Source organism: Octopus sinensis, linkage group LG15 (genome assembly GCF_006345805.1).
Source record: "Octopus sinensis linkage group LG15, ASM634580v1, whole genome shotgun sequence".
Taxonomy (NCBI): Eukaryota; Metazoa; Mollusca; class Cephalopoda; order Octopoda; family Octopodidae; genus Octopus; species Octopus sinensis.
The window spans coordinates 7070025-7087841 of record NC_043011.1 but is presented as its reverse complement, the minus strand read 5'-3'; the positions used below and the strand labels follow the sequence as shown (position 1 = coordinate 7087841).

General features: G+C 36.3%; 1 protein-coding gene across 1 annotated transcript in view; it reads left to right on the top strand.

Moving 5' to 3' along the window:
- Positions 1–17817, top strand: part of LOC115219873 (cilia- and flagella-associated protein 69-like) — a 103907-nt gene extending 86090 nt beyond the window's left edge. Inside the window, exons 22-23 of the mRNA XM_029790171.2 lie at positions 12149–12191; positions 17368–17817. Of these exons, the coding sequence (XP_029646031.1) occupies positions 12149–12191; positions 17368–17424 (100 nt within the window). The 3' untranslated portion in view covers positions 17425–17817. The remainder of the gene's footprint in view (positions 1–12148; positions 12192–17367) is intronic.

Here is a 17817-nt window from a genome sequence, read left to right as displayed (position 1 = left end):
ACAGCTGTGTGAAGAAGTGCCATGCTCTAACAGTGGGGGGAACCTGTGGAAGAGGTATCCCAGGAAGACCTGGGATGAGGTGGTGAAGCACAACTTTTGAACGTTGGGCTTCACTGAGGCAATGACAAATGATTGAGACCTTTGGAAATATGCTGTGCTTGAGAAGACCTGGGAAGTCAAGTAAGATCATAGCCATGGCTGATGCCAGTGTCACATAACCGGTCCATTTAAGAATACCCTTCAATCATTGGGCAATATACTGTGCTTGAGAAGACCTGTTGAGTCAAGTGAAATCTTTATTGTGGCAGATGCCAGTACTGCCCGACTGGCACGTAAAAAGCACCATACAAGTGTGGTTGATGTCAGTGCTGCCTGACTGGTCCTCTGCTTGTAGCACGTAAAAAGCACTATTCAAGCGTGGTTGATGCCAGTACCACCTGACTCGCCCCTGTGCTGATAGAATGTAAAGAGCATCCACTGCATTCTCAGAGTGGTTGGCATTAGGAAGGGCATCCAGCTGTAGGAACCTTGTCCGATCAGATTGGAGCCTTGTGCAGCCTCCTGGCTTGCCAGTCCTCAGTCAAACCATCCTACCCATCCATGCCAGCATGGAAAGTGGACATTAAACTATGATGATGACATAGATTTGTATTTTGCCTCCAGCACCAAAACAGGCTGACTGTCCAGCTAGCCGTGCCCGTGGTCATACGTGTCAGCATCCGAACAGCAGCTCCCAATTGTTTCTCGTTCCATTAATTAACGAATTACTAACCTCAATGTATTGTCAACTATGGTGGCGCAGGAACTCACAGTTAAGATGTTAGGTTTGTGATCATAATGTCATGAGTGCCATTCCTTGTCTTGGTGGAATATTGTGTCTTTGAGCAAGACACTTCGCTTCAGAGGAATTATGTGCAAGAGACGAAACTACACTGGTTTGGTCGTGAAATATATATATATATTTCACAGGAGTGGCTGTGTGGTAAGTAGCTTGCTAACCAACCACATGGTTCCGGGTTCAGTCCCACTGCGTGGCACCTTGGGCAAGTGTCTTCTGCTATAGCCCCGGGCCGACCAATGCCTTGTGAGTGGATTTGATAGACGGAAACTGAAAGAAGCCTGTCATATATATGTATGTGTGTGTTTGTGTGTCTGTGTTTGACCCCTAGCATTGCTTGACAACCGATGCTGGTGTCTTTATGTCCTTGTAACTTAGCAGTTCGGCAAAAGAGACTGATAGAATAAGTACTGGGCTTACAAAGAATAAGCACCGGGGTCGATTTGCTCAACTAAAGGCGGTGCTCCAGCATGGCCACAGTCAAATGACTGAAACAAGTAAAAGAGTATATATGTACATATCTCTATGAGATATTTAGAAATTTAATATTTCTGATTTTGGTGATCAGTGAATATACCTCACTGAAAATTAGATATATATATTTACAAAATAGAGACAGATATCTTCAGCTGGCAGGCTTCTGCTACTCTAGACCGATGATGGGCAAAGACCCTGAAACATGCGTGTCTCTAGATGCAGGCCTAGCTGTTGGGCGTATTTGTCTCCCCTTCGTAAATATATATAAGGATACAGTAAATGTGTCGAAGCTGACAGGAAGCGTCGATGCTTCCTAGGGCTAAACAGCGGTGGTGTAATCCTCTACCTTCACGTTAAGTTGACAGTATACAACCACTCTATCGCCCCACCACCGTACATATCTCTATGAGATATTTAGAAATTTAATATTTCTGATTATATATATTACAAAATATAAAGTTATATCTTGGGTGACAACAATGCTCAAGATATACAACGGACTGGAAATAGTAGTGCTCTAATGAGTTGTATACACTTTTTTTCATCTGAGGGGAGGCAATGCGAGCAACAACCACAGGAACATCACAAAACCCACAGAAAGATCAAACACATACAAACATTCATATATTCATTCATATCTATAAAGCCCGACATTAAAAAATTTAGGGCTAGGTTAGAAATCCCCATCTTAAAAGGTGTTGTTGCTAGGGCCAAAAACTCACTTTCACAAGTCTACTCTCATTCTTTTATGCATCTGTCTTCCTCCGTCACTCACTCTCTTTCCTCCCTTCCCATCACATTCTATATATAACGTTGTCTAACAGCGTCTAACTCCCCTTCACTTTCTCTTTATAACGTCCTCAAACGTCGTTCTATATCTCCCCCTCCCCGCCTTCCACACTCTCTCTCTCTCTACGTCTGTCTGCATTCATAGACAGAATTATCATCGCCACCACCACCACACAATCATAAGAACAAATATTATGAATCAGATATTTATTGGGTTAATTTATATATGTGTGTGTGTTCTATATATAAATATATATATATATAATGTATATATACAAAGTGTATATATCTGTATTTATGTATAGTAAACTTTTTAATACTTTTTGATAGTTATATATATTTTAAAAAAAATTATAAATATAAATTAATAATTTTTATTTTAAATTTAAATAATTTAAATTTTTCAATTTTATATTTTCTATATTATATTTTAATTTTTATGTTTTGGTTTATGTTTTTCACTGTTTGATTTGCCTATTAGTGGTTTTATCTCTAATTTAATTTATACATATATATATATAAGTTGTATAGATTTGTATATATAATGCGTGCACACACACACATATATATACATATATATATATATAATGTGTGCATTATGTGGTCGGTTGAGCTGAAAATATGCACACCTATGTTAAAAGTGCTGGCAAGTTTGCATGACAACTATTCTTTTCCTCAAATGAAAGGCGTCACCTCTAGGACAAAATTCCTCATCTTATAAAATGTGGCCCCAGTAGACCCGAATGAAATTGGGTTATATTAACCAAAATGTGAAAAGGGGTCTAAATGGGGCTGGAAGGGGATTAAAATTTAAAGGAGCGGGTATTTACGAATTCTCTGTTACATCAAGCTAAAAAATTTGCGCCAGCCTTTTAATCGTCAATGTGTTGCTGTCCATGATGAAGAAGTTTTGAATGCTTGCCATGGTGAGTCTACTGTCGTGAGAAAGAATCACTTCAAAACTTGGTGTTTAGGAATTTTCTTTTACATCAAGTTCAAAATTTTACGCCAGCCGTAAAACTGTCAATACGTTGCTGTCCGTCGTTAAGAAATGCCAGCCATGGTGACTCTACTATCCTCACATTCTATCCCTTCAAACTTTGGTTTCCAATATTTTATTATTTTTATTCAGCTCGCAAGTTCGTCTGTCCCTTTTGCTGTTTGCCTTGAAGCAGACCTTTCCGTTGCCACTGCCTGATATTTATGATTGATCTTTCTAAATATTTTATTTCTCAACTTACTCAAGATCTTCTGTTGTTTATAAATGGGAGAGAGATAGATAAAGATAGAGAGTAAGAGAAAGCGAGGGAGAGTCCGAGAGAAAAGAAAAGTAAGAGAGTGGGAAAGTGAGAGAGAAACAAAGAGGGAGAATCATTATCATCATCATCATTTAACGTCCCTTTTCCATGCTAGCACGGGTTGGACAGTTTGACCGGGGTCTGGGAAGCCAGGAGGCTGCACCAGGCTCCAGTCTGATCTGGTAGTGTTTCTACAGCTGGATGCCCTTCCTAATGCCAACCACTCTGTGATTGTAGTGGGTGCTTTTATCGTGCCGCCGGCACAGGTGATGGCGGGGCTGGCAGTGGCCACGATCAGTTGGTGCGTTTTACATGCCACCGGCACAGAAGACAGTCATGGTGGCGCTGCAATCGGCCACGTTCAGATGGTGCTTTTTACGTGCTGAAAGGAAGCAACAGGAAGTAACAACAACACTCTTACCCGTGCGTAGAGTGGGTCACCTTAAGCTAGTATATCATATAAAAATATAAATTTTGTATATAACACCTTGAATTTACACTTAAAACATTTACTATAAATGTGTCAATTTTAAATATATGTCTCATATTAATTGGCGCGTCTCCGAAACGGCCCGTAGATGGACTTCTATGTATCTTTGTAAACTTGTATAATTATTATCTTCTATGTACATTTCTCTAGAATTTTAATTCGTCTTTTATTATGTCATTGTATGCTTTATATTTTATTTATTATTTTTATTTCTTTTATTGTAACAAATTTATACTAAATGTTTTAAGCATAAATTCAAGGTGTTATATGCAAAATTTATATTTTTATATGATATATTTATTTATATATTACTAAATTTTTAAATGTCGGGCTTTATAGATATGAATGAATATATGAATATTTGTATGTGTTTGATCTTTCTGTGGATTTTGTAATGTTCCTGTGGTTGTTGCTCACATTGCCTCCCCTTGGATAAAAATATATATATATACATACAAGGCGGTGAGTTGGCAGAATCGTTAGCACGCTGGGCAAAATGCTTAGCAGTATTTTGTCTGTCCTTACATTCTGGGTTCAAATTCCGTCGAGGTCGACTTTGCCTTTCATCCTTTCGGGGTCGATAAATTAAGTACAAGTTACGCACTAGGGTCGATGTAATCGACTTAATCTATTTGTCTGTCCTTGTTTGTCCCCTCTATGTTTAGCCCCTTGTGGGCAATAATGAAATATATACATGTACCATCATTTAACGTCCATTGTCCATACTGGCATGGGTTGGATGGTTTGACCAGAGCTGGCAAGCTGGTGGGGGCTGCACCAGACTCCATGTCTGATTTGGCCTGGTCTCTATGGCTGGATGCCCTTTCTAACACCAACCAAGTTGCAGAGTGTGGACTGGATGCTTTTACATGGCACTGAAGGGCTACTTTTATGTGGCACCAGCAAAGACTACTTGCAGGTCAATACTCACCACTGGGTCAGGGTGAACCAGTCTAACACCTCCCATGCAGAGTATCGGTCTTCTTGAGTACAGCAAGGCGCCAGGTGTCTCGGTCCTTTGTCATCTCACCTGAAAGTTTCGGCATCCTCAGGTTATTCTTCTACACTTTGTTCCATGTCTTCCTATTGGCACCTCTTTATGGAACTGTCTGTCAGCATCCATCCACATCACATGACCAAACCAGTGCCATCTTCACTCTTGTACACAGCAACCAATTCCTCTTAATGCCAAACTTCTCTCTCAATACACCAACACTGTCGAACATGTACACTTGAATTACACATCCACTGGATTATACTAGCTTCGTTCTTCTCTACCCTCCACATGTCCCCTGCATTCGGGGGCCACATCTTACTACCATGTAGAATTGCTCTCTGTATACAGGCATTATACAATCCTCCTTTCACTCAGTGAGTGAACCTTTCGTAGCCAACAGAGGTAAAAAAGCTCTCTCAATTTCCTCCATCCTATTCTTATAGTCTAGCTACCATGCACCCTCCCCCTCTTCTAATTTGGTCCCCTTGGTAGCAGAAATTTGAGAGAATTAATTTCCCCGAGTCTCTAGTTTCTATGGATCCTCTGCATCTTTCACATATCACCTTCTCTGGTAACCTTCCTATTAAGCTAGTGCACCTCTTGGGTGTCTATAGCTTACACTGGGTACACCATATAGAGTTCTTGTCTACACCTTTCCTACAAATTGAACAGGGCCATCTACCTGAAGAATGTAGGGTCATATCAGTTTTCTTGCTTATTAGGACCTTAGTCTTTGCTAAGTTAACCTTAAGGCCTTTAGATTCTAGGTTTTGCTCTGATATGGAATCTGCCAAGATGGCAAAATGCTGGGGTCTGCTGGTCTTGACTTCCTCTATTATGGCTTGGAGGACAATGATGAAAAGGAGGGGACTGAGGACTATGCTTTGATGAACCAGTACCTGTATACCAAATTCTTTGCTCTACTTGTGGTTGACTCTCACCTTACAGACAATATCTTTATACATGACCTGTACAGCTTTCCCTAGCCACCTCAATGCCCACCATATCACAATGGCGGGGCACTCTATCAGCAGCTTTCTCTAGATCTACAAATGCCAACCGAAATGGTTTATTCAAAGCTTTGTGCTTCTTCCCATCTTGACTAATTCTGCTGTTAATTAATTGGGCAATAACTCTCTCTCTCTAATTTTCATCACTGAGTCTAGAAGTTTGATAATTGCTTCTCCCTAAAGCAGTACCCTTAACCCTTGTAGCAACTAACAATAATGCTGCTATGCCAGTCATTGGGTATTACACCTTCCTGAATGATGTGATTAATTATGTGGGTGATTAGCCTGTACTTTATCTTACTGGATACTTGGAGCATCACAGCCGTGGGACCAACGGCTTTCCCGGTTTCCATGGCCTTATCTACCATACTGCTGTCCACACACACACATATATATATATATATATACACATATAAGGCGCGAGCTGGCTGAAGCGTTAGCACGCCGGGCGAAATGCGTAGCCATATGTCATCTGCCATTACGTTGTGAGTTCAAATTCTGCCGAGGTCGTCTTTGCCTTTCACCCTTTCAGGGTCGATGAAATAAGTACCAGTTACGCACTGAGGTTGATGTAATCGGCTTAATCCGTTTGTCTGTCCTTGTTTGTCCCCCTCTGTGTTTAGTCCCTTGTGGGCAACAAAGAAAAAAAAAAATATATATATATATATACACATGCACATATTGTGGAATGTATATCTGGATATATATATAGTTGCCTCTATATATATTGAGATGGGTGTTCGTATGTGTGCATAAGCGTGAAAATGGTGTTACATGTTTTTAGGAAGAGAGGTTTTTTGTCTTGTCTCCATAATTTTTATTCTTCAGAAATAATGTTTGTTTAGATTAATTTTGTCCAAAGACTTGAATTATTCAAGTTGGTTTATTTTCTGAAAGAAACCTCAAGTGGTCTCAATGAGAAACGCACACAAAGAACCTCATATACACACACACTTTATACACAGTCTCACACAAATGTACATACTCACACTGTCACACACACACACCACATTAAATGATGCTTCTTTGCCTGAGGCATAAAAAATGTGTTTGTAATCAATATTTTTTGAAAGAAAAAGAAAAGAATATTTAAATATAAAATAATTATTATTTATTGTTGTAATAATTACAACAATGTGAGACAGGAAACGGACTGAAAATCGTTAAATAAAATATACTGTGTTTTAACTTTCTCACGTGTGTGTGTGTGTGTGTGTAGGCATGGTCATGTGGTTAAGATGTTCACCTTTCAGCCATGTTGTACTGGGTTCATTCCGTCATGTGGTGCAGCTGGCATCTACAAGAGATGTTTCATAACGGGTTCTGAGGCACAGACCACACTATATTCATATCTTACTGTTAACAGTGTGACTAATCTCTCTCTATGTTTATACATACATTTATATATATATATATATATAAAACAAACTAAAGTTGTAAGCTACCATACAAGTGAAAATATATATGGAAGAAAGTTTGAAAATGCAAAGGTCTTTTAAAGATGTTTATTAACTCGACCGGTTTCACTTTTTTAAAAAATGATCATCAAAAGTAAAATGTAAAGCTTTGTATAGGCTTTGTTGTGTTAAATAATGGTTATCATAGTTGAATTAAAGTACAGTTACACAGTCTTTGATAATAATAAGAAAATGTTAAAAACAGTTTACATGAAAGTGTTTAAGAAAGGGAATGCAATAAGTATTTTGAGTTCAATAAAAATCATGTTTGTGTGGTAGTATATATATATATAATAATAATAATATTAGGGAGTATATCCAAACTTACAGGGAAAAATTAGATTTAGGATTAAATCAAATTTCACAGTATAAATATAAATAAAAATTTTCTGTTTTAAAATTTTAGTTTAATGACACGATTTTTGAAAGCTAAGTAAACCTTTTCTATTTAAGATTTTGAAATATTTTAATAAGTTTTATTCTATTGTATTGTATACTATATAACTACTGATTGTTAATTTGATTCTATAATTATTTAGTTGTTGATGATATGTATTTAATTATTAGATTATAACTGTACGTTATAATTTGATTTTTAATCTTTAATTTTTTAATGTATTTCATAAATATATTATATTAATATTTAATATTTATGTAAGTAATAATGGACTAATTAATTAATTTATTTTCGTTATATGTCTATATAATTATTGATAGAGTAAATTTTAGATTTTAATTACTATATTTGTTGATAATAATTTAGTTATTTTTAAATATTTTATAATTATTAGATGCGAACTTAAATCTAAAAATACAAATAGTGATTATTTTCTTAAATAATTTGGTAATTAGATATTGGACTATTACTAAGTTAACGATATTCATGAGTTTATTATGTTTTTTTAAAGCCATATTATATCTTAATAGATAAATACATATTTCTATCTATTTTTTTACCTTAAAAATAAAAATTTAACATAATAAATGGGTTGTATGACATAATCCTAATGTTTTAAGTTTCTAATTTAGATAATAGAGTTTTCTTATAAGAAAAATTATTATTTTATTTATTTCTTAAAAAATATTGTTTAACTCTATTTGCTTACTTAACTATTAACCTGAAGATTGACTATAATTTTAATTCGAATTTTCAATTGAATTTAAACTTAATTGTAATTTGAATTTAATTATAGCCATGAAACATACGTAGTGTTTTTACTTATATTATATTTATCTTTTTTTTATACTTTTTGGTTAGTATTAAAAAAAAAATTTTAAATATAAAAATTAAAATTTTATATTTATATATATATATTATATATTTTATTAATTATATTTATATTTTTTGTTATTTATGTATTGGTTTATGTCTATCACTGTTTGAGTTGCCTAATAGTGGTTTTATCTCGAATTTAATTTATATATATATACATATATATACACATATACAGAAGAAGATATAATTAAGAATTTACAAAAAATAGAAGAACAACTGCTTTAGCCTCAGGCCATCCAAGTTATTCCTCTCCAATTTTTTGTAAATTCTTAAATATACTTCTGTATATATATATACTACCAAACAAACATGATTTTTATTGAACTCAAAATACTTATTGCATTCCCTTTCTTAAACACTTTCATGTAAACTGTTTTTAACATTTTCTTATCATTATCAAAGACTGTATAACTGTACTTTAATACAACTATGATAACCATTATTTAATACAGCAAAGCCTATACAAAGCTTTACATTTTACTTTTGATAATCTTTTTCTAAAAAGTGAAACCGGTCAAGTCAATAAACATCTCTAAAAGACCTTTGCATTTTCAAACTTTCTTCCATATATATATATATATATACTCTTTTACTTGTTTCAGTCATTTGACTGCAGCCATGCTGCAGCACCGCCTTTAGTCGAAGAAATCGACCCCAGGACTTATTCTTTGTAAGCCTAGTACTTATTCTATCGGTCTCTTTTGCCGAACTGCTAAGTTATGAGGACGTAAGCACACCAGCATCGGTTGTCAAGCAGTGTTGGGGGACAAACACGGACACACAAATATACACACACACACACATATATATATATATACAATGGGCTTCTTTCAGTTTCCATCTACCAAATCCACTCACAAGGCTTTGGTTGGCCTGAGGCTATAGTAGAAGACACTTGTTCAAGGGACTGAACCTGGAACCATGTGGTTGGGAAGCAAGCTACTTACCACACAGCCATATAATATAAATTTGGTAAACAGAAACTGAAAGAAGCTCATATATGTATAATGGTGTTTTTTTAGAAGCTTAAATTTTATAGTGATCATTGTGCAGTTGACTAAGGAAAATAGTCTAATAATGGGGCATGTAAGCTTTAAGCTTATAAATAAATACCAATGTGAAACTTAACACCACTTAAAACCATTTTCACCAAAATATATATAAGCACAGGCAAGGCTGTGTGGTAAGAAGCTTGCTTCCCAACCACATGGTTCCGGGTTCAGTCCCACTGTGTGGAACCTTGGGCAAGTGTCTTCTGCTATAACCTCTGGTCAACCAAAACCTTGTGAGTGGATTTGGTATATGGAAACTGGAAGAAGCCCATCTTATATATATATATATATATATATATATGTCTATATATTTATGTGTGTGTGTCTGTCTCCCCACCAATGTTGGTGTGTTTATGTTCCCAAAACTTAGTGGTTTGGCAAAAGAGACCGACAGAATAAGTGCTAGGGTCAATTTATTTGACCAATGGCAGTGCTCCAGCATGGCTGCAGTCAAATGACAAAGAAGTAAAAGTGTGTATACATATATATGTAAAAATCATGAATGACCATGGGATTGTAACCTAGAAAGTCTCCCCTCTGAGGCCCAAGTCCGGGCAAGGTTGTTTTATGGAAGACCAGCAGTTGCCCATCCATACCAGCGACCTCTCTCCACGCTACCGATGTTATCCAAGGGGCCGATACAACTTGGCATCATTGATGTCACAACTCATTTCTACAGCTGAGTGAACTTGAGCAACATGAAATAAAGTGTCTTGCTCAAGAACAGAGCACGTAGCCTGTTCCAGGAATTGAACTCATTACCTCATGATTGTGAGTCCAACATTCTAACCAGAGCTATGCACCTTCACGTGTTTATCTGTGGGTCGTTGCCAGTGCCACCTGACTGGCTCCCTGTGCAGGTGGCACGTAAAAAGCACCATCCGAACATGATCAATGCCTGTCCCCTTGCCCTGACTGGCTCCTGTGCCAGTAGCATGTAAAAAGCACCATCCAAATGTGGCCGATGCCAGCCTCCTCATCCCAACTGGCTCCTGTGCCAATGGCATGTAAAAAGTACCCACTACACTCTTGGAGTGGTTGGCATTAGGAAGGGCATCCAGTGGTAGAAGCCATACCAAAGCAGACTGGAGTCTGGTGCAGCCTCCTGGCTTGCCAGACCCCAGTCAAACCATCCAACCCATGCCAGCATGGAAAATGGACGTTAAACAATGATGATGATATACCCACACATCTGTGTGTGTCCCACCCTGCTTAACAACCAGTGTTGGTATGTTTACATCCCCATAACTTAGCTGTTTGGCAAAAGAAACCAATAGATTACGTATCAGGCTGGGGCTGATTTGCTCTGCCCCAGTATGGCCATGGTCTGATGACTGAAACAAGTACAAGGAGGCTTCTTTCAGTTTCCGTCTACCAAATCCACTGACAAGGCTTTGGTCGGCCCGAGGCTTCAATAGAAGACACTTGTACAAGGTGCCACGCAACAGGACTGAACCCGGAACCATGTGGTTGGGAAGCAAGCTTCTTAGCATTACAGATGTCCCTGCTCCTATTCACATCCAGATACCTTGTTTGACACAATACCCAGGTGTTACACACAAAAAAAAAACAACACAATGTTAATTAACATTGAAAAGTGTCTGACTCCTCTTCTATATCAAACAATCTGGAGAATTACAACAACAAAAAAATTCTCAAAGACCCCCCCCCCCAAAAAAAAAAAAAATTGGGGGGGAAATACAAACAAAAGATCTTAAAATGGTGAAAAATGAAATGAACATATTTTTCATTTTGTATTTATTGTTTTTATTCCACCAAGTTATTATCTAGTCTTGTAATGTCAGAAATATATATAGAATATATATATATATATGTGTGTGTGTATGTATATATATATATATATATATATATATATATAAAATGAAACATTTATATGACACCCCCACCCCCACCTCTGCTACTAATCAGGAAAATTAATAATAATAATATCCAAGGAATATGATTGTTTATAATTCAAGAAAAACTAAGGTCCAGTAATCTGTGTATGTGTGTGTATATACACATATATATATACACATATACATACATATATATATATACACATATACATACATATATATATACGCATATACATACATATATATATATATATATGCACAATGCACACACAAACATACATGTGTATGTATATATTCGTGTGTACACATTCATTCATACATGTGTATGTATATTTATGATACACACACATAAGTATTTACATATAAGGAAAAAATAAAAACAAAAAATTATAATTTAGGAAAGAAAAAACTTTTTTTTTTAGAAAGAAAAGCATTTTTTTTTGTTTTGTTTGCTTTTTTTTTTCGAAAATGTAAATTTTTTTTTTTTGATTATCAAACATTAAATAATGATTTTATATTTATTTAGCTTCTCACCTCTGAATTATTATTATTATTATTATGAATGTGGACACAAAACAAGTTCTATTCTTCTGTTCTCTTTCCAGCCAATACTTCCACAGTATAGATATACCAAATTTGGGAACTACAGTATGTAAAAGTTTCTTTTTCCTTTGTTCTGTGTAGTATGTGTATACACATCTTTAAGCATATCTACACACATAATGTATATATACATATATGAATGCATACATACCTATATATATATATATATATATATCTTAGAAGGTTTAGAGATGATATACAGGTATTTTATATTAGAAGAATTTGTGTGTGTGTGTAGAGTAGATGAAACCATGGCGACTGAAGAAGGGGTTTTTTCTTTGTTAATTGTCCTGTACTCTATTTTTTTGTTGTTTAAAAAAATGTCCAGTTCCTTGGGTTTGTGTCTATGTTTTCGTTTCTCATTGTGTTCAACGTTTTTTTGGTGTCCTGTACTCATATATGCGTGTATATATACATGTAGAGGTATGTACGCAGGAGTACATATATGCATATGTTTTATTTATATATATATAAAAAGATTACTTGACATTATATTTGCTGTAATTTTTGCAGCTTTAATAAAATGTTTATAGTATGAAACAATTGTACTAAACTACTGATCCATTTTTGTTGCTTATTTTTTGGTATATATATATATACATACACACACACACAAATTGTGGCGGGTTTAGTTCACAGGTGATCTAAACTACTAGGTATGCTAGGTAAGTGCTGTAATGGGCTCCGAGGTTATAGCTGAGACAGGAGTTATGGAACCATTTTAGATTTCCGATATACCGGATATATAAATATATATCTGCTATATCGGCAAGACAAACATCTCAAGTCATATATGTTTCTATTATTGGAATAATTCGAAGTCTTACACCTGTTTCTGGGATATCCTAAAACATGGGATATTTCCTCATCAGAAACAAGTATTTGTCTCTGATGATGGAATATCCCAAAAACAGTTGTAAGTCTTTGAATTTTTCCAATAATAATGACTTGAGATGTTTGTCTTGCCTTAACGTTTGTTGTCCTTTTTAATAATTTTATATATATATAATGTAAATATACATACAATCATCATCATCGTTTAGCATCCGCTTTCCATGCTAGCATGGGTTGGACGGTTCAACTGGGGTCTGGGAAGCCAGAAGGCTGCACCAGGCCCAGTCTGATCTGGCAGTGTTTCTACGGCTGGATGCCCTTCCTAACGCCAACCACTCCGTGAGTGTAGTGGGTGCTTTTTACATGCCAGGCGAGGCTGGCAAACAGCCACGGTCGGATGGTGCTGGATATGGCCGGTTTAAACACTAAAGGGTTAATAGAAGTATCACCAAACTGGCTTACCTATGTTGTAGGTATGAACATCATTTTGTCTGCCTTTGCAATCACGACCACCGAAGATGATAATATCTCATCCTAAGACACACATTGTTGAAGCAGCTCTGGCTGATGGCACAAGCAAATTCATATGCATCGGCTGAGACCAGACATCCGTTTCTATTCACTTATATATTTATTCTGAAACAAAAGTATTATCGACAGTGACTTCTAAGTTTCAGCCAGTGAAGCCATCATCAGACGGTGATGCACTGAAGTTAATCTCAGTTTTATATAATCTCTGTTGTGTTAAAGCCTTCCTTTATTACATGTGTTTGGGGTGGACTGTTAATTAGGTCTTAGGGTGGATTGTTATGGAGGGGTGTTTTGGAGAAATTTTTGATTAAATTTGGGGTTACTCTTTACTCTCTCTTTTACTTGTTTCAGTCATTTGACTGCGGCCATGCTGGAGCACTGCCTTTAATCGAGCAACTCGACCCCAGGACTTATTCTTTTTGTAAGCCCAGTACTTATTCTATCGGTCTCTTTTGCTGAACTGCTAAGTAACGGGGACATAAACACACCAGCATCAGTTGTCAAGCAATACTAGCGGGACAAACACACACACGCATATATATATATATATACATATATATGACGGGTTTCTTTCAGTTTCCGTCAACCAAATCCACTCACAAGGCTTTGGTCGGCCCGAGGCTATAGTAGAAGACACTCGCCCAAGGTGCCACGCAGTGGGACTGAACCCGGAACGATGTGGTTGGTAATCAAGCTACTTACCACACAGCCACTCCTGCGCCTTTGTTATGTTATTTGTTTAGAATTTATTCATGTATGTAGAACTTTGTAAGCAGGTGTCCATATTTTAAGTGTGTCCCATTTGTTGTGTGTCCATAGTTTTACTTATTTTTGGTTTTATTGCATTTAATCCTTTGCTTTGACAACATAAAGGTCAAAGGACAAAGTCCAATATTTATAACGTTAGTAATTGGGTCAGTCAGCTTTTTTTTGTAATGTAACTTTTTTGGTGGGGTGGGAGGTTCTTGATGAGGGGTTAGTTGGCTGAAACTTCGAGGTCACAGTCAATAAAATTCTTGTGTAAGAAAATAAATTTATACTCTACAAAAAGTATAGAGCAATCCATCAGATTAATGTAAAATTGTTTTTATTCTAACTGAATACAAAAACAAACATTAACACATAAATGTATACACGTGTGCAATCACACATCATGACAAGAAACCTATTTTTCAGAGGGTTTTTGAAATGAGTGGGGTTGAGTTGAAAGAAAAGGAGGGCCAATGCAATCTTTTTGGGTCGTTTTTCCTTCACTCAGTTACATTGAAATGAGATTTTATTTCCATAGAAGTGAAATCACATATCTATGATTATACATACATGCACATTATACATACATAGGCGCAGGAGTGGCTGTGTGGTAAGTAGCTTGCTAACCAACCACATGGTACCGGGTTCAGTCCCACTGTGTGGCATCTTGGGCAAATGTTTTCTGCTATAGCCTTGGGCCGACCAAAGCCTTGTGAGTGGATTTGGTAGATGAAAACTAAAAGAAGCCTGTTGTATATATATATATATGTATGTGTGTATGTGTAAATGTTTGTGTGTCTGTGTTTGTCCCCCCAACATCGCTTGACAACCGATGCTGGTGTGTTTATGTCCTCGTTACTTAGCGGTTCGGCAAAAGAGACCGATAGAATAAGTACTGGGCTTACAAAGAATAAGTCCCGGGTTCGATTTGCTTGACTAAAAGCGGTGCTCCAGCATGGCCACAGTCAAATGACTGAAACAAGTAAAAGAGTTTGGTGCCATGTACAAATAAGAGTAAGAAAGAACACAATACATGTTATGGAGTTCATTTACTCATTTGAAGCTGACAGAGGTGAGAAACTCGGACTATCGACAGAGTGAATCAACTCAGATGTGTGTGTGTGGTGTGTCTGTGTATGCAATAGATGTTCACAACTTGATTCTAGGCTAATACATAATGTTTTGCATTTAACTTTCACAATGGAAACATTTGATGCCAATCACCAGTTAAAAAGGATCGTCTTTTGGCCTAAAATTAAAAACCTTATTACTGAATCAGAGAAATGAATTTTGAAGGAACAACAGAATATTTGATAATTTAGGTTATTCAATTACAATACACACACACACATACATATATATATATATATAATGTGAATGTGTGTGTGTGGAGGCGCAATGGCCCATTGGTTAGGGCAGCGGACTCGTGGTTTTGATTCCCAGACCGGACGTTCTGAGTGTTTATTGAGCGAAAACACCTAAAGCCCCACGAGGCTCCGGCAGGGGATGGTGGCGATCCCTGCTGTACTCTTTCGCTGCAACTTTCTTCTCTTGACCTGCTCGCTTAGCCAGCGGGGTGGCATCATTTGAAGGCTAAAACAATACAAAGCGCATTGTGACCAGCGATGTGTAGCAACATCTGATAGCCTGGTCGGTCACGTTATATATATATATATATATATATATCATGTGATCAACCAGACTATCAGATGTCGAACATTGCTGATCACAATGTGCTTTTGCATGATTTTAGCTTTTGAAGGATGCCACCCTGCTGTCTTAGATGAACAGGTCAATATTTACCTTAATTGGAGGACTAGTCCATCAGAGGGTGTACCCATTTGAAGCTGAACAAACTGGAGCGATGTGAAATGAAGTGACTTGCTCAAGAATGCAATGTATTACCCAATCCAAAAATTGAACCCGTGATCTGGCGATCGTGAGTGCAACATCCCTAACCACTTGGCCAAATGCCTTCATCATTTAAAGTCCGTTTCCCATGCTGGTCAGCTGCTCAGGCCTCAGTGTCTGTTTTGGCATTGCTTCTACTGCTGGATGCCCTTTTCTAAAGCCAACCATTTTACAGTACAGAGTGCACCAGCACCTAGGTGTCTGCAAAAATTAGGGATGCTCAGCTGGGGAGGGTCGCAGGGGGACAAGACTATATGCAAGGACAGCCACGCCTTTGCTTAGCTGGGAATATCTTTCCAAGCACAGCAAACTGCCAGGAGTCTCAGTCCCCTGCCTGAGTCCCAACACCTGTAGATCCTTTCTCACCACTTCATCCCACATCTTCCTGGGTCTACCCCTTCCACATGTTCTCTCTTCAATTAGAGATTTGTACCTCGTGATGCAACTGTCTTCATTCATTATATATGTGTATATATATATATATATATATATGTGTATATATATATGTGTGTGTATATATATATATATGTGTATATATATGTATATATATATGCATTATGTCGTACGCGACAGAGGATTTGCATCCCCAACGTAGAATTTTTGATGTAATACATGTCCTTGAGGTAGTAATTGTGCGCGGCTGAAGAAGGCCATAGACACACATTATGCATTGTTATAAATCCGTCTAATAAAGGCCTGAAACATATGTACCGCTGAATCCTTGGCATCATGTTTTTATTTTGATTAATTTATATATGTATATACATATATGTGTGTGTGTGTATATATATATATGTGTATATATATATATATATTATATATATATATATATATATATATATTATATATATATATATATATAGGGGAGAGTTCACGAAAAAAAAACAAAAGATGAAGACAGGTGGTGTAAATAACAAACAGATGTATTAGTATAACGCTCAGGAATAGAAAATGTCTTTTATGTTTTGAGCTTACGCTCTTCTGCAGAAAGGGACACAGAAAAAAAAGGAGAGAAAAAAAATGTGTGCAGTGGCTACCTATCTATCTATCTATATATATATATCTATATGAGAGAGGGACTATTTTCTTAAATCTTCTCATTTAACGTAACAGATATTTGTTTAAAGTAAATATATTTTAGTGAAAAATGTTTTAAATTAACAAAACACTGTTCTTTTATTTCATTTATTTACAGGTGTTCAGTAACATACAAGTTGATATCCAGAGTACTCCAAAAATGGAGAGTCACTGAAGAAACAATAAAAATTCATAGGAAAGTGAAATACTCTTGCAATATGTATTTATTTATATTTCTTTAAAGTTTTTTTTTATTGCTTTTATACCATGTTCCTGCATGAGCGACTGATGTGTTTTACTTAAACTTTAAAGAACAAACGAAGACGTGACATCTATGTAATTATATCTAACGAGTAATTGTATAATTTAAATATAAAATGTTAAAAAAAAAAAACAAAATGAGGATTGCAAGATAACATTTGGAAGAGAATCAAGTGGAAGCCACAACAAACGGTTATTTTAGATTCAGTTGTTGTAAGTTCCTCAAATAATGTCGACCGAAATTCTACAGATGAGGCAAAGTCCATTAAAACTCATTCAGTTTTATCAGCTGAATTAGTTAAATCAA